The sequence below is a fragment of the Elephantulus edwardii genome, unplaced genomic scaffold, assembly GCF_000299155.1.
Source record: "Elephantulus edwardii isolate Elephantulus edwardi_28Jun2011 unplaced genomic scaffold, EleEdw1.0 scaffold00118, whole genome shotgun sequence".
Classification (NCBI taxonomy): domain Eukaryota; kingdom Metazoa; phylum Chordata; class Mammalia; order Macroscelidea; family Macroscelididae; genus Elephantulus; species Elephantulus edwardii.
The window spans coordinates 6,152,941-6,176,266 of record NW_006399868.1 but is presented as its reverse complement, the minus strand read 5'-3'; the positions used below and the strand labels follow the sequence as shown (position 1 = coordinate 6,176,266).

Genomic DNA, 23,326 nt, shown 5'->3' with positions numbered 1-23,326 from the left:
TGTTCAGATTTAGAGGAGTATCTGACAGACAGCAATTTGCGAAGCAGTGAAAGATAAATCCCTTATTGTGGAGTTAAGCATTAGTTACAGTGTTGAGCCCACCCTTAGCCCAGAGCCGGAGAGATAGGGAAAAATGTGTATGAATGAGTAAATGATATCTAATCTCTTTGTAAACTCATACTAAAATAACAATAAAAATATAAAGAAAAAAAATCTTAAAGAGGAAAAATAATGTGTAGCCTAGACCATAGACATGCATGATTATTTCCTACTCTCTTACAAATTATGTTACTCTATTTGACAATAATGAAGTAATTTTTTAAATAAACTTTACACATGTTACTCTTACTGAATGGAGGAAGAAAGAACATTCACTCAGTTATTTTGCATGTGTTTATGTATTTGGAAGTTGATTTTAAGGACTAAGCAGTGTTTTGTTCCTGTTATACATTGGGTCAGTTTGAACCAGAACTGACTTGAGAAACATCTAACGACAATTTCAAACATAACTATCATTATTTTCTTGTGATCAAAAGAATGAGGTCATGTGTAATTAATTATTTGATTTATTTATTTCACCCATTTACCAACTTCCTGAGTGTAACTGATTTATCTAATCCTGTTTCAGAACCTTGGAACCAAATTAATATACTGATATACTAAGAATTCTACTTGTTTTTAGTGTCCCTCTCTTTAACTTATATCTGTGGGTAAATTTAGGCACTGGGGAAAGCTTGAATAAAATTGAAGCCCTCTTTTAGCCAAAGTTAATTTAAGAGGGTTGAAGAATAATTTTTTAAAGTTCATGAATATTGAGGTGTGCTTATGAATAGAAATTTGGAAATTAAACACACTTGTGATCGCACTTCATAAAATATAATTTGAGAGCATAAAAGCTGAACTAGGATATTAGGAAAATATTCACATTTACCCAGGAAGGAGGAAAATAGATTTAGAAGAAATAATTAGACAGGGTCAGGTATGCTGCTTTAGACCCATAGAAAACTTATGGACAACTGCATGAAACAATGCCCCATCCTGCACTAGTCTCTCAATTTCTTCGACTGCTGTAATCATTGAGTCAAGCCTTCTCATTGAGTGTCTTCCTACCCTTCACTGATCCTTGAGTTTTCTAAGAATAAAGTCTTTTTCACGGGCTGGTTTCTACTTATAACCTACTTGGAAGCATTGTTGGACTACTGGTAAGAAGTTGGGCTGGAAGCCCAAAGGCACATGGTTCAAATCCACCAGCTGCTTCACAGGAGAAAGACAGTCAGTCTCCTCCAGGTGATTTATCTGTGAAAATCCACTGCAGGGAGAACTATTAATCGATTTTGATTTGACTGCAAACAATGACAAGACACAGTCTCAAGTATCCTTGTTTCTAAGCAGCACACTGACTCTACTCCTGCCAAGAAAGATTTTTAGATTCTATTTTCAGTTCAAAGGAAAGAAAGACCCTTAAGTAGGTGGATTGACACAGTGATTGTTGCAATGGGCTCTTGGGTGTCAGGAAGTGTGAAGATGATGCAGGTAGAACAGGGTTCAGATCTTTTGTTCATAAGGTCACTCAAGTTGACGGCACCTAAATCAACAACAATACCCCAAGTCAAAGACATCAGTTCTTCCTCGGTCTTCTTTACTCATGTCTGGAAATCACTTATGTAAAACAACTGTGAAATATCATCTCACTCCAGCAACAATAATAAAGTTCAACAGGACAGTAAATAACAAGTGCTGGGGAGATAGTGGAGAGATTGGAACTCTTATTCACTGTGGGTGGGAATGTAAAATGGTATGGCCACTATGAAAGGCAATCAGGCCCTTTCTCAAAGTTTGAAACAGAAATATAATTTGACCCAGTAACTCCTCTACTTGAAATATATATCCTCTATAGAAACCAGAGCTATGACTCAAACAGATGTATGCATATCCATGTTTACTGGTGCCTTATTCACAATAGCAAAGAGATGGAAGCAACTCATCAACAAACTAATGAATAGGAAAACCATGGTACTTTCACACAGTTGAATATTACACATCACTGAAAAACAACAAACTTGTAAAACATTATACTACATGGGGGAGTCTTCAGGACATTATGGTAAGTATCTCAGTCACAAAAGGACAAACACTGCATAACAACACTTTTTTTCAGAAAGGGACAGATATGGGGAGGTTGGGGAGAGAATGGGAAACGAGTGGATAGATAATGAACACTGCATTAGAACAGATGAGAAAAACTGACCAAAAGAAGCCTATGATTGGGCATTTTATGTATGACAATAATTTGGAATGAGGGATGAATTACAGAATGAAAAGGGGCAGGGGAGGGAGTAAGAAGGGGAAGAAGAAAATGTGCAACAATGAAAAACTGTAAAAAGAAAAAAGAAATCAAATTAATAGGAAAAAATTTCAAATACGATGACCCAATACAGGTACATCATACTCTTAAATAAGGTGACATCTTTTCGCTTTAGCAATTGTAGCAAACTTTATCATTGTAATATGTTGCTTGATTTCTCTTCTTGATTACACAGACGATGAATACAGTTCCAAAAGGAATGAAATCACTGTCAACCTGAATCTTATCTTTTTAGTATGATGTTGCCTATTGGTTCAGTTGTGATGATTTTTGTTTTCTTTATATTGAGATGTAATCCATAGTGAATACTGTAGTGTCTCTCTAGAAATAAAGTGAGTTACAATATGAAGTTCATTATGTTAGTTATTTATGCAAAGCATCTTAATTTTTTAAAAAAGATTTCTACCGCCTGTACGTCTCTGAATCTGCTCCCATTGGGACGTCTATAGGAACACTTGTGGCATTTGACAGTGACATTGGAGAGAATGCAGAAATGGACTACAGCATTGAAGATGATACACAAACATTTGACATCGTCACTAACAATCAGACTCAAGAAGGAATAGTTATATTAAAAAAGGTACGTGTATCTAAATCATTTGCTTTACACAAAAGTGGAACATCAAGTAAGAAGTACATACTATATAATATGCATCTAGTCTTTGCTTTACCAACTACTTGAAACAAGAAACTGTGATATATAGCTTAAAAGAAAAAAATGTTATATAGAGATCTATAGATAGCTTATTTATAAATATTTTCCAATAAGGAATAATTTTTATGGGAATGTAAGATATTGAATAGGAGAATTTCTTCACAAATCAGTAAAAGAATTATGCTTTAAGAAACCTAATTTTAATCCTAAATCAACAATAAGTCATTATTGAAAAATGTTTTCTAATGGATGCAAATAGAAAAATTCAAACACCGATTTATAATGGACTTGCTTTATAGTCATATGGAATCCAAGTACTTAACGTGCAAAACTTAAAGCAACTGAGAAATATTGAGATAATATCACTTTATATCCCCATGAATAATTTCTTGGATTGCAGAGGTCATGTGTTCTGTGCACATTGTTTTTCTTTGCAGATGGTGGATTTTGAGCACCAGAATCATTACAGCATTAGAGCAAAAGTTAAAAATCGCCACGTTGCTGAGCATCTCCTGAAACATCATACTGACCCGTCCACTACCTTCATTAAGGTGCACGTGGTGGATGAGGACGAACCTCCTGTTTTCCTCCACCCTTATTACATATTTGAAATTTTTGAAGGAAATGAATTTGGATCCTTTGTGGGAGTGGTATCTGCCACAGATCCAGATCATAGGAAGTCTCCAATCAGGTATGTCTACATGTTAGCGGTAAAAAGCATTACGGCGGCCATGGAGGTGGCAGACTATGACCACTACTAAGTCCACAAGGGGAAGAATCCCTATCCAGAACGTCAACAGCACAAAACTAGTTTCTACAAGATCAGACATATCCCTACTCTTGCGTGCCTGCATCTGGCAATTCTAACACCAAATATCCCTGGGTTTGAGTAATCTTACTCTGTTGTAATAGCCTCACAGAACTCACAATTAATACTCATGATGATAGGTGTTTTCGGAGACGTAACTGTTTACAACTCACAATTCAGGTCAGTAGCAGTCAGTATACAATTCCTCACCGATGACAGCTTCTCAGGTGTGACTGAAGGTAGCCCTCTCTCTGACCGACAGCCTTGAGGCTTTCAGTCACTGTTAGCATTCTCTTCTCGTTCTGCCAGCTATAATGTCTCTCCTTTCCCCGCTCCTCCTCCTCCTCTCCCACTAAGTGTATGTCAGTCAGTCTCTAAGGTCTGCATCAACCGGGCAGCAGTTCTGGTGGAGCTTTGTCTCACACTTTTCTCTTGTTCTGTGTCACCTCTGCTGCTGCTAGACATGTGACGGAGGTCAAAGCCCATGGCCAGAAGCCACTCTGACTAACCCACTACAGTGCCGCAGATGAATAGCCTTGTCTTAAACAGTGAGTAAAAATAGACCGTGGTTGTGTACCATCAAGTCAGAATGGACCCATAGCTGAGCCTCTGGTGGGTTTTCAGAAGCAGTTAATCACTGGGGAGGAGATTGCTCATACTACTTCTACAGAGCAGCTAGTGGATTGAACCGTGCACCTGCAGGATTACAGCACCATTTCTTGCCACAAGGTTACCAGAGCTCTCTTAAAAAGTAGATTAGAATAAAAATATAATTCTATGAAAATGTGAGGGTATTTATTTATATTACATTATAAAGAGTACTGGTGGTAAAATATATAACCTGACATGCTTGTAATGGAAAGTAGACCATTTGAATCCACTCATTATTCGTCAAAAGAAAGAGAGGAAGTCTCCTTCAGTGAAGATTTACAACTTCAGAAAACCACTGGAGGGTCACCATCAGTTAGAATTGACTGGACATGAGTGAATTTAATGTATTACTCTATAGAACCGCTATCTAATGTTTGCCCTAGAAGTCACAAATGAAGCAATGAGCAAAGATGGTGGCCAGACTCTAATTAAAAGCAGTCAAGCAACTGGATCGAATGGTTCTAGGGCTGGTCTGGAGTACATATGAAACAAGCCTGGAGTGTCTCAGTTGCACAGAGTAAGGAAATATTTGAGAAAGAATTGAGACCAAGATAAAAGGGCTCAGGAGCTGTCATAGAATTAGTTCCAGTGTCCAAAACAATTTTTGAAACACACATATAATGGTTTAAACCCTTAACTGACTGTGTTTGAGTTAATCCTGACTCATAGCAACCCTCCTTTTGGTTTCTAATGCTAGAAATAATTATTAAAGGAGACTGCCCACCATTCTGCCACGGAACAGGTTAGGATTGCGGACATTTAGGTTATCACATAGCATGTAATGCACCATGTCACCAACAGCTAAAAATATCCATGCACTGATACTGATGCAGGTAAAAGGAAAAACATCTTACAGATGAATGCTGACTCATAGATATTGAAAATGAAGGACTAAAACATTTATCAGAACATCAAAGTAGCAGTTATTACAATCTTTAATCCAATGCTGGAGATGAAAATCAGTGGACAACTGTTTAAGATAAAGACCAGACATGTATGTAACTTCAAAGCCAACTCAACTTAACTCATTGCTGTCAAATTGGAACTAACTATGAGAGGACTCTCTAGCAATTTTTCCGAAGTTGTTAATGGCATGGGAGGACGTTGCCCACCTTTCTCCCCTAACGTTGCTCGTAGACTCAAACCTCCATAGAGATGTCATCTATGGGTTAACAGAACCACTCCCTTCAGACTACTGGACTAGAGTTAACTTAGTTTCACTTTAACTTTAAAATCCTCATCAAATAAGAAAAGGACAACCAAAAAGTTCAATGGTGCACACAAGCAGATACCATGATAATCAAGTGACTAAAGTCACATCATTGTTAATAACCAATTGATACAACTTTGAGAAAGGCATACAGCTTCTCGGTATTCTTGACAAAAATGTGTAGCCTCAATCTAACTGTTTGAGTATGTGAGACAAGCTCAACCTGAAGGACTTTCTCCAAAACAACTAAAAGATACTCAACAAAAGTGTCCACATTATGAAAAACTAGGAGATTAAAAAACTTTGAAAAAGACTAGAGCTATAGGAAATTTAAGTTTAGCTTCAATTCAGTGTAGAATCTTAGATTAAATATTGGGTGGATAAAAGAACAATATAAGAAACTAGACACAGTGTCATTAAAGGTTACACTTTAGTTAGTGCACTGGAACTGGAATAAATTGATTTTTACTTGATAAGATTATAACAATAATGCTATGGATATATATAATGTTAACTCTGCTCAGTTAATTTTTCCTAACATTTAAGTCTATAGTTATTTAGAATTCTAATTATTTAGAACTTTAAGTAAGGGAGGAGATTGGCAGTGAGAAATGCCACAGTTGTTTCTTGGTTTTTTAAAAATTCTCTTCTTTTTAAATCCCTCAAATTTTAAAAATAAAGGGAAAACATATACACACACATACACACATAAAAATTAACTTGTAAAAACTCATTGCTGTGGAGTGGGAACCAACTCACAAATGATCCTCCAATGGATTTCTGAGGCTGTAAATTGCAAGAAAGGAGATTGACTTAACCTTTCTCCTGCAAAGTCACAAGTGGATTCGAACCATCAGGAAAATATAGCCTTTGGCTTAACAGCAAAACTCCCTATGCACTAGGGCACCAGCATTCCATATATCAACTGGATATAGTAATTATATATTTTTTGGTATTTCTGTATGCATATATGAACTCACTTCTTTGGAGGCAATTCTGACTCATAGCAACCCTCCATTGAGTTACCAAAGCTGTAAATCTTAATGGAAGGAGATTGTCCATCACTGTCCAGGGGAGCCATTTGTGGACTAGAATCCCTAGGCCTGCAGCCTTTTTTTTAGCAGTGCACGTGCTAAAGAGTAATCCACCAGAACTCTCTCTGTATCTATGATCGACCTCTCAAAACCAGAGATTTCACCCTGTAGGTGTAAACTGTTGGGAAAAGTAATAAAATATCAGGATTGGTGGTCCTAGAATGGACCCAGGGAAGTGAAGTATATTACACATCATTTTATAGTCATATTATACTCTCTGGCTTACCTTCTCTTCTTTATCTGTTTTGTTAGTGTGCTTCTTTTCATTTCTGTCTAAAGTTAATTATTAGGGCATTCATTATTCTTAATTTTTAACTGGTGCTTAATAGATTGCTAGAATCCATGGTTTATGTCAGGTTCTTGATGAGTTTATATGACTGTTGTAACATCGAGTTTGAACTGACCCATACCTGACACTCCAGAGGGTTTTCAGAGGCAGTAAATCACACAGGAGGAGAGTGTCCATCTTTCTTCTGCAGAGCAGCTTGTGAATTTGAACCACTTGCCTTAGAGTTGTTAGACCAGCTCCTTATCATGAGGCCACCAGAGCCCCTATGTGGAGTGGTGTATTTATGGAAACAAGATATTCCAGAAAAAAGCTTAAAATAGTAACCCATTTGCTATTATTTCATTTGGTCAACACATTGGAAGTGAGACCACTTGTGAATGTTAAAATAAATTGCTTGTTTTAAAAATGAGTGAAGTTATATTGAGTTCTTCTGAAGCTGAATTCCTTGTGATTTCTATTCCAATTCTCTCCTGAACACGACGCTGTAAATTACTGTGGTATTTTTAGAAACCTGTCAATTGAAGATTAAAATATTCTCATCTTTTGCCACATAATTATGGCAAACCTCATTGATGTCTCATCAAAGTCTTTCAGGAATATACATGCAATGAGAAGTCATCACTGAACTAGAGTTATTAATCTTCTTTAATTTTTGTTATTAATCATTTGCAAGCCGACGTGACATGCTGAGAACTTCAAAGGCTTCTTTCTTTGTCGAGTCTGAGATCATTTCCAGGCTTCTCTATGAGAGAATATGTGGCTTGGCTTCTTTTCCAGCTCGGTCAAACAGAACTTCAAACCTACCATCCTTTGCTTTTAGGGTAAATGGAACAACTGGTTAATGTCTCCTCCTTGATTTGAGGGAAAGAAGTAGGAAACAACTTTATATACATTTGGAATCCTTTTGATATTTTTCTGGTAACATTAAGTCTCATTTATTATACAAATAAACTTTATTATTCTTTTTAAAAGACCCCTTGTGACAAAGTGGTTTAAGAGATGAACTGCTAACAAAAAAGTCTGCAATTACAGTGGGCCTTCCTTTGAAGAGAGAGGAGGCAGTCTGCTTCCAGAAAGATGTAGAGTTGAGAAACACTAAGGGTAAATTTACTGTTTTCTAGGGTTAATATGAATCTGAGTCAAATCAATAGACTATATTTTAAATTTTATTTTAGACTGATTTATTTACAAAGTTGAATGCATTGTTTTTCACACAAGATCTTTTCCTATTTCCTTTACCCTCCCACCCATCAAATTGTAAGATCTTATGACTAATTCCATCCCTACCCTCCCTCTACCACCCATCCTCTCCCCTCTGATTCTGCCCTCCTACCTTGGATCCTCATACTCATTCTACAAAAATGGTTTTATACAGTATTTGTCCTTATGGGACTGAGTTAGTTCACTCAGTATAATGGTCTCCAGTTCTTCCCATGCTAGGTAGTAATTTACAAAATCATAACTGTAACCGCCGGCTGAAACTGACCTGCGGGTTCATACGTGTTCTAGAGTGGAACCTGTGCGGATTAAAAGAGGAGCAGGGACACGAGAGATGGGGGCAAGACAAAGATTCCTGATCAAGCCCAAATTTATTCAATGAATTCTGTTATAAATAGGCAGCAGAGTAGGCTGGGCTGCCAGGGAACCCAGCCCTAGGTTATCAGTTTACAAAACAGAGGGAGGGGCATGCCCCAAGGTATTGATTTACAGGTGCTGATTTAAGAGGTAGGCATAGTCCCAGAGATGGACAGGGGTGGCAGCTGCATGTCCAAAAGTGTTATCAGTGGCAGAGTTAAAATCTACTCAGGATGGCTTCCTACATACTCCTGTGTGCTGTGTAGTATTACATTGTGTGAATGTACCATAATTTCTCAGTCCATTCAATTGTGGTAGGACATCTGAGCTGTTTCTTATAATGGTGAATAATGCTGCTATGAACATTGGTGTGCAAGTCTCCATTTGTACATCAGTTCTCACTTTCTCAGGGTATATTCCAAGCAGTGGAATAGCTATGTTCAGCTTTTTGAGGAAGCACCAATCTGCCTTCCAGAGTGGTTGTACCATTTTACAATCCCACCAACAATGTATGTGAGTTCTTATCTCGCCATATCCTCTTCAACATTTATTACTTGTTGTTCTGTTAAAGTTTACCATTACTACTGGAGTGAGATAGCATATCATTGTGGTTTTGATTTGCATCTCTCTTCTTGCCAGTTATTTAGAGCATTTCTTCATGTGTCTGTTGGCCATTCAAATACCTTCCTCTGTGAAAATTTGTCTTTTTTTTTTGTGGAGGCCCAGTAGTATTCTATAAACCTTTGTTATGAGACCTTGTGTGAGATGGTATTGCCAAATATTTGTTCCCAGTTATTTGTTCTTTTTACTCTATTGGGAAAAGTTTTTGATGTACACAGGGATTTAATCATTAGAAGGTCCAATTCATGAATTTTGGCCTCTTCAGACTGCATTTCTGTCTGTATTTTCCAGTCTCTTTATACCATAGACTAGGCCCTCTAAGCTTGATCCTCTTTTGTCTCTTAGGAACGTTATGGTTTTGAGCTTCACTCCCATCTGATCCACCATGAGTAGATTTTTTTTTTATATGGTGTGAGATGTGGATCCCTTTTCAGCTTTCTGCAGGTTGCAGTCCAGTTTTGCCAGCACCATTTGTTGAAGAGGTTGTTTCCCCATGTGATGGGTTTTATTTCCTTGTTGAATATCAGTCTACCATAGATAGCTTGGCCTATTTCTGGGTTTTCTATTCTCTTCCATTGGTCTATGTGCCTATTTTGTTTGTTATTTATTTTTTTTTTAGGTTTGGTTTTTGTATTGTTATATATCTTTTTCAAGTGATTCTCTCTTCAACAGACCCAAATAAGCCCTTTTATTTATCAGGACTTACAAAATATATATTATACATAGATTTGCCAACAAACCATGTAGGAAAGAGACTACTAACTACGTTGGTTGAGAATGTTTTAGTTTGCTTTAAGGGAAAAAAAAATATGAAACACCCACAGAGGCTCCAAAGCATTCATTCTTAGCCCTAGTCATTTGAAAATAACATTTTGTTATTAATAATAAAAATTTCCCCCTGTTCTATTGTCCTTTTATATTGAACATCTGTCAGTTTATACACTGAGACTTGTTTTGTGGCTGTTATGTGTGGTCAAATTGGAACTGATTCATAGCTGACCTTTCAGAGTCTTTAAATCACCCTGAGAGAAAATTGTGCATCTTTTCCTCAAAAAGCAGCTGGTGGATTTGAATAGCCTGCCTTTGAGTTGGCTGCACAACGCCTCACCCAGTAGGCGACCAGCTAGCCTTCTCACTTTTCTCCTTAATGTCAGCTTAGTTGAACATTAAATGTATGAATGTACCATTTTCAAATTTCAGCACTACATTACTTATGAATGGCATCCACTTCCTAAATAACATGCTTTCAGAAACTCTCTGAACTCTGTTAAGTGTTGATAGTTGTAGAGAGGCTTCTTTTTGTTCATAGGGTCGTGCTCAACTCGAAGGCCATGAAGAACAACAACAATTGTTGTTAGGTGCAATTGAGTCACCTGTGACTGACTCCTAGTGACCCCATGTTCAACAGCTCTGAACTCTATTCCATCCTGAGCTAATATCACTGTTTCCAACACATCTGTCCCCATAACCCCAGTCACTGTATTAATCTATCTCACCCAGGGTCTTTCTATTCTGTGTTATCCCTCCACCCCTCCAAGCATGATGTCCTTCTCCAAGGACTGGTCCCTCCTGGAAACATGTTCAAAGTATGTGAGATGCAGCTTCAAAATCCTGCTTCCAGAAAGCAACTTGGTTTCCATTTAATAATATGTCTACTTGTCTTAAATGAACTATGTGTATGTATTAGAGTTACACATAGAAACAAAAACATTAAAATATTTTCCATTTGATGTAGGTATTCTATCACCAGAAACAAAATGTTCAGTATTGATGACAATGGTACAATCTTTGCAACTATCCCTCTTGACCGAGAGATTAGTGGTTGGTACAACATAAGTATTACTGCTACAGAAAAATGTAAGTACCCATATGAGAACCATGCATTGGTTCAAAATGTTTCACAAGCCATTAAAAATTTTCTTACAGTGGAGAAAAAGAAAATGAGCTTAATGTTGAAATTGTAGTTAAATAATATATAATTTGATTTACATGTCATTTTTTGTTATTTCAAATAAATGTTGGCTGATTATTAATCTATTGGGACCCATAAACATTTTGAAAAAATGTTTTCCTAATTATAAAAATAAAGAATATATAATACAAACATCATATAAAGCCTAGGAAAATACAAAAATGAGGCAAAAATGAACTGAAATTCTAAAACCAATATATAATGCAGCAAGTGTCCACACAGGGTAGTAGTACCTAAGGGCTTGACAGGGTACATAAAGTTTAATAATTCAAATCCACCAGCAGCTCCGTAGAAGAAAGATGTGCCAGTCTACTTCCAGAAAGATTATAGCTTTGGGTCTTTATAGAGAAGTTCTGCCCTATTCACTAGGGTCATTATGAGTTGAAATGAATTTGATAACAGTTGATTTAGTTAATATGACTTAAATTCTTTTTTCATGGTTGTAAAATCAGTGACAAGTGTTGAGGGTAGAAGTGTCCGATATCCACTAAGTCATTCCACAGGGGGAAGAGTTGGCATCAACATCAACCATATAAAACCAAGTCTAATGAGGTCAGACACGCCTTTACAGATTCACAAATCTCCCGAACTTATCTTAGGGCTCTCATTGATTCTACTAATCTGTTATAATAACTAGACAGAACCCACAGACAGGCCTAACAATTATAGAATTTATTAAGAAGATAAGAGCTAGTGATTCAGGTAAGAACAGGATGCAGTTTTCAGCAAGAACAGATTCCAAAGTATACTCTTTCTGGGCTTCTGAAATTCGACGTGAGAGCTCTCAGCCAGTGTCATGCAGCTCTTTAAGTTCTGCCAGTTTTGCTTGGATGAAAACCTTTGGCTCTGCTTCCATAGCATGGCAATTCTACCTCAGATCCATCTGGTCTTGGGGTCTCCACACCTTCCATTGCTACTGCTGCTGTTGCTGTTATTCTGGTGGTAGATTTATGTTTTCCTCCCCAAGCCTGGTTCACTTTAAACCTGGCAGTATAGCAAAACTGACCAATCCACTTCTTAGTAGACTATATTCCTTCTTTGCATGTGGCCTAGCAGTAGGCACTGCAATTCCAAAGGTGAGTAGTGTGAGTCCAATAGCTGCACTGAAGGAGAAGCATGGGAAGTCTCCTCCCAAGCAATTTACTACATCTGAAAACCCATTAGAGAGTCAGCTATGGGTCAGTGCTGATAGATGGCACACAACAACAGGCAAAAAGTTTGTTGACTATGCAAACACATTTAACTGTGTGAATTATAAAAAATTATGGATAACATTGAGAAGAATGAGAATTCCAGAACACTTCATTGTGCTCATGAAAACCTATATATAGACTGAAAAACATTTATTTGAACAGAGCAAGGAACACTATGTGGTTTAAAATCAGGAAAGGTAGCATCAGAGTTGTGTCCTTTCTCCATACCTATTCAACTTCTATTCCAAGCAAATAATTCTAGAAGATGGGCTATATGACTGGGCATCAGGATTTAAGGAAGACTCATCAACAAATTGGCATTAGACAGATGACACAACTTTGCTTTTTGAAAGTGAAGAAGACTTGAAGCACTTATTGCAGAAAATCGATGGCTATGACTCTCAAGATAAATTGCATCACACTATCAAGGAAACTTAGAAGCAGGGAGGCATCAACTTCATAGATAACATGCCTAGGGAAACTCTATGAACTTTGATATATGTCAATAGTTATAGAAAGGCATCAGGTCCTGATCACTATGAGTCATGCTTGACTTGATGGCAATTAACAACAACATAAAAAAAAAATCCTCAGGATTGTACCAAAAGTCAAGAGATGGAGAAAAGTTTGAAATTGTTAGTGGTTTCACTTTATTTGGATCAACAATCAGCACCTATGGTAGCAACGATCAAGGAATCAAAAGACATGTTTTATTGAGATAAATAGGCTGTCAAGAATCTCTTTAAAGTGCTATAGATCAGTGATGTCACTTTAAAGACTAAGGTGCACGTGGTCCAAGCCATGGTTTTTTCAGTTGCTTTCCATGCATTTGAAAGTTGAATAATGACCAAGGGTGACAGAAGAGAATCGATGCCTTTGAGTTCTACAGTTGAAGTAGAGTAGTGAATATTCCACACCCTGTCAAAAGAACACCCAAGTTATCTTGCAGGAATTGCAGCTAATGTGTTCCTTAGAGGCAAGGAGGTAAAAGTTTCCCTCATCTACTTCAGACATTCTAAGGAGAAGATAGTCCTTAGAAAAAAAGACATCATGTTGAGAAATAGGGAAAGTCAGAGAAAGAGCACTAAGATATAACAACACCTTGTCCTTAACATTGGGTTCAAACATATGGCAGATAGTGAAGGTGGAAAGGATAGTGCATGGATCAGGTTTGTTGTTCGTAGGCTCTCTATGAGTCTTGATAGTAGACTTGATGGCACCCAAGAACATAAAAACTGCCAAAGATTTTGTCTTATTAGTAAGCAGTACAATGGCTTTGGTGGGCCACAAACACTACACATTGGTATAGTCCTGTCAAGATATCCTACTGTGTACAATATGAGTCTTACTTGACTTAGTGACACTTAACAACAAAAACTGAACTATCTGTTGAAGGTAAAACAGTGGTTTATAAAGTCTCAATGATTTTCTAGTCATATCTGTTTAAATGAATGAGATAAACATTTTCAACTGTTTTTAACTGGACATTACTTTATATATATTCTCCCAGCTAGTGAAAAAGAGGAAAACTTGAAGTCTTTCCAACAATCACTTTCCCTGAAAAAGACAGTTATAGACAGAAAGAAGGAGTAATTATGATTTCCATAAGATTTGTTCCCTTAGTGTAAATTTTGTAATTCAGAAAATTATATAATAATGCTATAAATTTTACTTTATAAATAATAGTAAAAATATTGAATACAAATTAAATTTCATATCATTTGTAACAGATGGAAATTTTCTTCTAATTAACCATAATCAGGTAAGCCTGATTTTATAAGTTTATAAAAAAGATCATTCTACAATTAAATTATAAAATATGAGTGTCTTATTCTAAATCCATAACAGATTGTTAGAAATATTCTTGCATTTTTATAAGAAGGTAAAAATTATTCCATACCAGTTGAGAACATAAGCATTTAACATTAATTATATTTCACTGAGAATTATTATGAGAACAGGTATGAAGAATTCGAAAAACATAGACTGGTTGATTACATCACAGTATCAAGGAATAAATGATCAAATCAGATTTATAGGTTTAGCTGGGCTGGTAATCAAGTTGTCAATAGTAACAATTGTTTTCCTGAGAGATAGTCTGAAGTTTCCCTTTTCTGGATTTAAAAGTAAATAGCATTATCCAGATTTACTACTTGAATATTTTATTGAAAACTATTCATCAGTGCAACTATTCAGTGATTCAAGGTAGAACACAAAAAGATGATCAAAATTATTCCCATTAATTAGTTATTGAATTTAATACAGCATGGCAAAGAATTTGTGAAAATAGGATATCTACAATACATCCTCTCATATAGTATTTTGAATATGTTTATATTTTTGAGATATTTGGACATATATTTATCTTTTCTTCAAGATGTTGGAGAAATGACAGGTGATATGACTGAGGGAAAGTACCTCAACTATTTTTGTCATTCTTTGAATAGCTCTCTGGAAACACTGCAGGATGACTTTGCTTTGCATTTTCAATATTCTTTCTAACTAAACAATAAAGGGGAGTGGCAAATATAACAATAAAATAAATGTCTGCTTTAAGAGAAGAAATGCCAAGGCTTTTAGTGTCAAAAATGTACAAAGATACTGACTTTAAAAATAAGATATTTTTGTTCACTGAGTATTTCTGAGATTAAATTATTTATAATGTCACCACTGACAAATCAATTGCAGAAAAGAGTTTAGAGTAGTCCAAAGGACCAAAGGATATCTTTGAAGAACATTACTCTATAAACTACTGTCAGCTATACATCAGTCTTATTTTAATAAAATTATATGAATGCTGAAATAATATGAATTGAACTTTATTCTTACTTATACCTTACATATACTTTATACCTATAGTCTTATTTATACCTTTCGTATACCTTACATCTAAGGAGCATTTTATTTTTAAGAATATGTCAATGGTGTTCATGAAATTAGGTACACTTCAATGTTAATTACTAGAGTGCTGACATTTTTAAACTTTTTTATTTATGTTAAAATCTTTTCTTCATGTATTTTAAAAAATGACTACATTTATTTAAAGTGCCAAAGAGCAAGAGTGTCAGTTTAAAGACCAGTGTGTCTGATTCAACCCGCGCCATTTGCTGCTGTGTCATACGCACATGAAAGTTAGACAGTGAATAAGAAGACCAGAGAACTGATTCCTTTGAATTTTATTGTTGGAGAAGAACACTGAATATCCCATGTTGTTGTTGTGGTGGTGGTGGTGGACCATAGAGTCAGAACCAACGCATAGCTGACCCTCCAGCGGGTTTTCAGAGACAGTTACTTGCAGGGGAGGAGATTGCCCATCCTTCCAGAGAGTGGCTGGTGGGTTCGAACTGTATGTATTAGGGATTATGAAATGCTCGGGGCTCTTATGGATTTCTTTTCATCGCAAGTGGGTGTCAGCTGAGGGGTCTTGCCAGATGAATTGAGAGTCTCTGGCCCAGAGTCCATCAGCATCTAGGTGTGCCAGAATTGTAGAACACTGAAATATGTGGCCATGCCTGTAGACTGAAGACCAAGGATTAATGTGTTTTGAATCTTGGTTTTAGCTGGACCTTAGGATGGCCTCTCGTGTTGGAGGGACACGTGTTAAGAATTGAAGTGTAGCTTCTTACCACTAGGCCACCAGAGGTCCCTATAAATACTAAAAGAATGAGCAAGTCTGCCTTGGAGGAAGTACAATCACAGTGCTCCTTATACACATGGATAGACAAACTTCAGCTAACACATGTTATTATGTTATTAAGAGAGGCCAATCCTTGGAATAGATAGAAGGTCAGTAAAATGAAGATAGACCTTCATTGGGCTCGACCACCACTGCGGTGACAACAACAGACTTCAGCATTGCAGAGATCTGGACAACGGCACTGTGTAGGGTACAATTCCAATCTCTTGTTCATAAGGCCAGTGTGAGCAGTAGTCCATTGGACAGCATTTATCAGCAGCAAACTGTTTACAAGTAGAATAACACAAATATGTTGGGCTTTAACTACAACAACAACAACACATTTTCTTTTCATAGTTTAGGAAGTTAGAAGTAAAATCTTGGGGTACAGCCTCTGGAGGGAGGCCTCTTGTCTTTCAGTTCTATATCTCTTTGGCTCCTTTGAACATCAGTAGGTCTAGCCTTTTTTTGGCGGTATCCATCATTCTTGGCATGAATCATCTCCTGATTCTAGAGTGCTTACTTTGCAGGAATCCAGGGTTCAAGGATGTTGCTCCCCTCACCTTTTTTTATCTTGATGACACAGAATCTCCCACCCCTCCCTTTGCTGCTTGTCTCTCCTATCTTCTCTCTTATAGGGTCAAAGGTGCTGCACACCATACTTCCTTGAAACTCCCTTTCCATCGATTGGGACATGACCTGAGTAAGGATGTTAGATCTCAACTTTAATCCTCTTACAACTGATTGGTTTAGCATATCGTAGGGGATCATCACATAAGCAGCATTACCTAATTTCTTTCAAACAATATAAGAAAACAGTGGTTCAGCCAAGGAATTTTTTTTTTCTTTTGGTCACAATCCAATCACTCAGCTCCATTGTCCCATCTATTAGATAATGCAGTCTTGTCATGCCGTTCATCATTTCCATAAAAGAAAATCTCAAGATGAACTTTTTATTTTAAAAAATGAGTACAAAATTCACTGCTCTAAACTTGACTCTGACTTTTTAAAACATTATACTTAAGCAAAAACTATTTTTTAGTCTTCAAACAGAAAACTGTTTTTAACTCCAGATAATCATGATTGTTGTTGTTGTGTGCTGTCGAGCCAATGACAACTCATAACAACCCTACGAACAATAGACCTGAACCCTGCTCTATCCTGGGCCTGTCTCCCAGGCTCTGACAGTATCTGCATTATCTCAGTTATTGTGTCAGCCATCTCATCTGGGGTCTTGCTCTCCGACACTATCCTTTCACCCTCCGAGCATGATGTCCATCTCCAAGGACTGGTCCCTCACGGCCACATGCCCAAATTATGTGAGACAGAGCTTCAAAATCCTTGTGTTCAAAGATAAACTTGATTTTACCCTCCTTAAGCCAAATTGTTTGTTCTATTGGCAGCCCATGGTTTTGTAAGCTAATCATGATAGCCTATAAAAATAGGCATTTACAATTTTTCTTCAAAACATTTCCCTTTAACTGGAAACATAGTATTACATAATTTCAAGATTAAAAAGTTGTTGTTGTTTTTTTTTTAATTCATTTTGTCGCATTTGTAAAACAATACAGGAGCTAGCACTCAGTCAAGAAAATCCTCTCATTCTTCAGGTCCTTCTCTCCTGGAACCAGCACTGTTGTATTATTTCCATTAAGCAATGGTACTTTGTTCTTTATAACTTAATCAACTTATTACAGGTATGTACATTTACAAAGAGACCCAGTTGGTGCAGTGGTTAAGCCCTTGGTTACTAACTCTGAAGCTGGCTGAATCAAACCAGCAACTCTGATGGAGACATAAAGATTAAAGCCTATAGAACCCAATGGCCAGTTCTACTCTGCTCTATTTGATTACTATGACTGAGAGCAGACTGGACAGCTGTCTTATTAATTTAGTGCTACCTGTTGTTTATAGGTTCCCCGTGAGTCATACTTAACTCAACAGAACCTAATAACAACAACTACCATACTAGAAATACCACAAGTGGATAGTTTTAACAAACAGAATTTTCCTTTTCACATTCATGGAAGCTAATCTTCTAAATTCAGAGCACTACCTCTAGGGGAAGGACTTGGGTTTTCAGCTTCTCTTTTCTGTTTCCTTGGAAATCTCCTTGTGGTTTAAGTCCCTCGCCTGCTTCTTCAATCTACTCCTTTTAGATTTCAAGTGATTAATTTAAGATACAATCTATCATAATCTTGATTCATAAATTTATAAGACAACTTCTTTGCAAATAGGATTATAAACATAAGAGTAAGTTAAGATTAACAGTAGGTAGTTAGACATAATTAAGTCCTGCTTTGAGTCCAGATTCACCCAATTCAGGTCTTGGCCATATACAAAATAGAGTCACTTCATTCCTAAGTCTTAAATCAACTCTAAGCCCCAAAACACTGTATGGTTCAAAATTGGGCTGGGTGTATACCAGGGATGTGCTCCTTGAAGGCTAGGATACTGAAGCTTCGTCTTACATACTTTGGTCATGTTGCAAGGAGGGATCAATCTTTGGAGAAGGACGTCATACTTGGGAAGGTGGAGGGACAGCGCAGGAGAGGAAGACCCTCAATGAAATGGATTGATTCAGTGACTGAGTTAATGGGGGTAGGTGTGTCCGAGACAGTAAGATTGGCACAGGACAGAGCAGGGTTTAGGGCTACTGCACATAGGGTCACTACGAGGCGCAGGCAACTTGATGGCACATAAAAACAGCAACAACAAACATCCGAAGCACAACTAATGCTCACATTTCTAGAAATTCTCTTTTGCTATCTTCCTATGCATTCCCCAAAATAAAAGAAATGGTCTCTATAGCTCTTCTCATTTTGTTTGAGCTCTTTAGCACATTGATCTTTATTGTGCTGAAGACGACCAAGTGCCTATTCAAGACAAAATTAACTTTTGGTATGCATTTCAAATCCATCAGCTGTCCAGTCAGAGTAAGATCAGCAATCAAGTCCTACACAATTTATCGCCTCTGAAAACCTACTGGAGGGTCAGCTATGGGTCAGTTCCTAGTCTACAGTCCTCAGCAGCAACAACAACAACATTAAGCATCTTACACTTTTCTGTTCTCTCTCTTCAATGAACATACCGAAACTACCACCATAGTCTCCTTGTCTGGGAGAGAAGAACTATACTCCTGGTATTAAATATCTCAGGTAGTTTGTGTTACTAGAATAGAAAAAGATACAGGTTGGTGCACTTAGTACACAGAAGGTTATTTTCTTAAATTTCGTGAGCAAGAAGTTCTAATTCAGAAGAACATTAGTGCTGGGTGGTGAGAGGTTTTCACATTCTCTCCCCTGTAGGCACAGGGTTTCCACTCTCTCTCTGCTCTAGGGGAAGGCCTTTGTTCATGCTTAGGTCTAGGTCTTTGTCTCTTATATTGTGGTTCTTCATTCCTTGATAAGGAAACGTCATCTAATATACATTCAACATGTTTTTAGGAGGGCCATTCCTTGGAAGCAGGAGTGGCATCCACTTCTTAAACAACAGGTCTTTGGAAACTCTATCAACTTTGAGAAATAACGATAGTTAATAAAGGCTTCAGGTCTTTTCTTCCTCGGGCTGCTATGAGTTGTGCTCAACTTGATGGCAATTAACAACAAAACACAATTCCTTGGAAAGGGACATCATGCTTGGAAGGGGGAAAAGACCCTCAATGAGATGGATTGACAGAGTGAGTGCAGCAATGAGTTCACATGTGTCAGGGGTGCTGAGGACAGTACAAGATAAGATGGGGGCTCAGATCCATTGTTTATAAAGTCACTATGAGTCATACTCAACTCTAGGCCACCTAACCACAGCCACATTCCTTGGAAATCTCCATGTTACTCGAAACTTTCCCCATTCCTGTTTCCTTAATCTACTTTTCTTTGATCTGAGAACAACTCAAAAGGCATTCTACACTAATCCTGGTTCACCAGTATAACAAAGACAACTCATTCCCAAATAAGTGTATAATGCAGGGATGTCGTACTGTTGAGTCGGAACTGACCCATAGCTGACCCTCTGGTAGGTTTTCAGAGGCAGCTAATCACACAGGAGGTGATTCCCATGCTGCTCCTGCGGCCCAGTATGTTACATTAGGTTTCTATGAAGGAATCAAATCCATTGCATAAAACAAATAAACAAATGTTTATTTTAAAATACATCGCAACAATTGAGGCTAGGAGTTGTGCTGCCAACCCCCTCCCGCGCCCCCAGAATAGTTCAAATCCACCAGCTGCTCCTTGGAAGGAAGACAGGCAATTTACTACTTCTGAAAACCCACCTACTCTCAGAGACATGGAGACTATGGAGGTAGTTTTGGCATGCTCTTTGATAGAGAGAATGGAAATGTGTAAGGTGGGTCAGCTATGGGTTGGTTCTGACTCGATGGCATACAACAACAACACGAACCAATGAATATTACAGAGAACGTTGAGGATGTAGTCCATAGGGAGTTATGCTATTAACCCAAAGGTGATGCTTCTTTGTTCATTAAAAAAAAGTTTATTCAACAGAACATAGAAGTTAAAGAACAACATCATTACTAATACATGCAAGTAAGATCTTACTTAAAAATGGAGAAGTATATTGACAGGGAACTGCCAGAAATCCAAGCTGAATTCAAAACTGGCAGTGTTGAAAGTGTTATATTATTGCTGATGTCAAATAGATCTTGGCTGAAAGCAGAGGATACCAGAAATATGTTTACATGTGTTTTATTGACTATACAAAGGAAATTGTGTGGATTGTAATAAATTATCAGTAACATTGAGAATAATGAGACTTTTCAAACACTTAATTGTGTGCTCAGGCAGAATTTGTACATAGACAAAGGCAGTCATTTGAACAGAAGGAAAAGCTGTATGGTTTAAAATCTGAACAAGTGTATGTCAAGAACGTATCATTTTAGGACACATTAAATTTTTATAATGGGCAAACAATTCAAGAAACTGGATTATAAGAAAATGTGGCTTCAGGATTGAAGGGAAAACCCTCTTAAACCTGTCTTGTGCAGAGGACACAACCTTATTTACTGAAGAGAAAGAGAACTTGGATCACTTACTATGGAAAAAAGACTACAACCTTCAGTAGAAGACTACAGGCTTAACATAAAGGAAATCAAGATCCACACATCTGAACTAATAAGCTGCATCATGAGAGATGGAGGACAGATTGACTTTGCAAATGATTTAATTTTGCTTAGATCCATAATCAACATCCATGGTAATGAGTAGACAAGAAATCAAAAGATATATTTTATTGGGCAAATAGGCTTTGAAGATTTCTTCAAAGTGTTGAAGAGCAAGAATATCACTTTGAAGACTAGGAAGGGGCTGAACCAATATTTTCAGTTGCTTTACATGCTTATATATAAAGTTGGGCAATGAACGATGATGACAGAATTAATGACTTTTAATTGTGATATTGGTGAAGAATATTGGTAAAGAATATTGAATATCCTATAAACTGACAAAATAATTATTGTAGCCAGAGTATTCATTCGAAACAAGAATTATAAGACTTTACCTTGCATCCTTTGATCATATAATCAGGATGGAAAAACTCTTAGAAAGAGATGTTACGCTTGAAAAGGTGGAGAGGAAGATGGTCGAGAAGATGGATTGACTCAGTGATTTCAACAATGGATTTGAGCACAGAAGAAATTGTGTGAATTGGGTGCAAGACTGGGCAACATTTTCACCATGTATTTGTGTATAGAATTATCTAGTCAGACACCACCACTGGAAGTCATCTAACCACAGCATTATGAGGATGTATGTATTAGAGAGAAAACAACAGAAACCATAATGTCACCAGCTGAACATCATTTGGGATTCATGAGGAATTAAAAAAAAAAAAGATAACTGGGAGGGCTTTAGACATTTGCTCTGCTAATTCAAAGGCCTTTCTGGTGTTTTTGATCCACCCAGGGTTCTCTATGATAAAGATAGGTTTGCAGTTGGAATTGTGGAACCTGAGCTTCTGCTAATCTCCTGTAAAGAAAGTGGGATATTGAAAGAGGTGACTGCCTTGTCCTTGAATTACCAGTTTAAGATTTCAAACGTTAGGAGAGACAAAGCAAGTACAGCATGGAGAATTGAAACTTGATATTTTAAATTTGTATTGGTCCTTACCATCTTCCTATTTGTAGATCAAACTATCTACCAATCTACCAACTACTCAATTTATCTCTTATCAGTATAGTAAAAATCTGGTTAAACATGTGCAGATTTTAATATTTTTAAAGCACGTAACAAAAATACAAATTAACTATTACTTCACTAAAGACAAATCCAAACCACTTGCAATTTCAATAATTGCTTACCCTGTAAACGGGGAAGCCAGGGATCAATTCGAACTGCGTCTATTCCAAAGCTTATTGTCTTAAGTATATGAAAAATGTTACCAGCTCTCACTCAAGTCTTTCCTGAATTAGATATATGCATTTCTTTAACCATAGTTTAATAATCCCAATTTTTAATCCCAATAATCAATAGAGAATTTGTTAATAAAATGTTTCTAATTAATTTTCTAATAATTTGCTAATTATTATAAATTTTTCTAATTATTACTGAGTCTAGCCCACAGCACTGTGTTTGACTTATTCAGAGTCAAATAATAACTATCTTGGTACATGCATTTGTTAAGTCTCTCTTTGATGTCTATTATGAATCATCTCTGATGTGTTATTTTCACACAGAAGTCCTTGCTTTATCCACGGTAAGGAGTCAGTAAAATCATGTCTGGTTTGTAATATTACACTGATTTGAAAGAGATGATTTAAATTTTGAATAGCATAAGAGATGAATACATTTCAAAGAACATGAACATGTCTTGCTAAAAACATGTTGTTTGTGTTTCACAATCAATTTATTCTTGAAACAGTACAATTGGAAGTTGTTATATTGCAGCTATCATTTTATAAATATGAAGAGAGAAAAATAAAATACAAATTATACAATAACAAGGCAGAATAAAAAGTGATTTGAGAACATTTCACTTCTCTTGAGAAAAGGAAGAAGATAAGGCACCGTGCAAATTTAGAAGGAAAACCCCCCAACAACCCAAGAGATCATAATAAGATGTAATAAAAATACTTTTAGGCATGTTGTTGCTGTCGTGTGCCGTAGAGTCTGTAATTTTAGCCTTAGAATATTTAAAACTTGTGACTAGAGAAGTGTTCTTTGGCGAGGGGATTCTATAACAATGAAAGAATTTTATTTTTT

At 36.8% G+C, this 23,326-nt stretch overlaps 1 protein-coding gene across 1 annotated transcript in view; it reads left to right on the top strand.

Annotated features, from left to right (window-relative positions):
* CDH19 (cadherin 19, type 2) overlaps positions 1-23,326 on the top strand; it is a 77,323-nt gene that overhangs the window by 29,894 nt on the left and 24,103 nt on the right. The window contains exons 5-7 of the mRNA XM_006892761.1: positions 2,764-2,945; positions 3,458-3,711; positions 11,004-11,125. Coding sequence (XP_006892823.1) covers positions 2,764-2,945; positions 3,458-3,711; positions 11,004-11,125 — 558 coding nt within the window. The remainder of the gene's footprint in view (positions 1-2,763; positions 2,946-3,457; positions 3,712-11,003; positions 11,126-23,326) is intronic.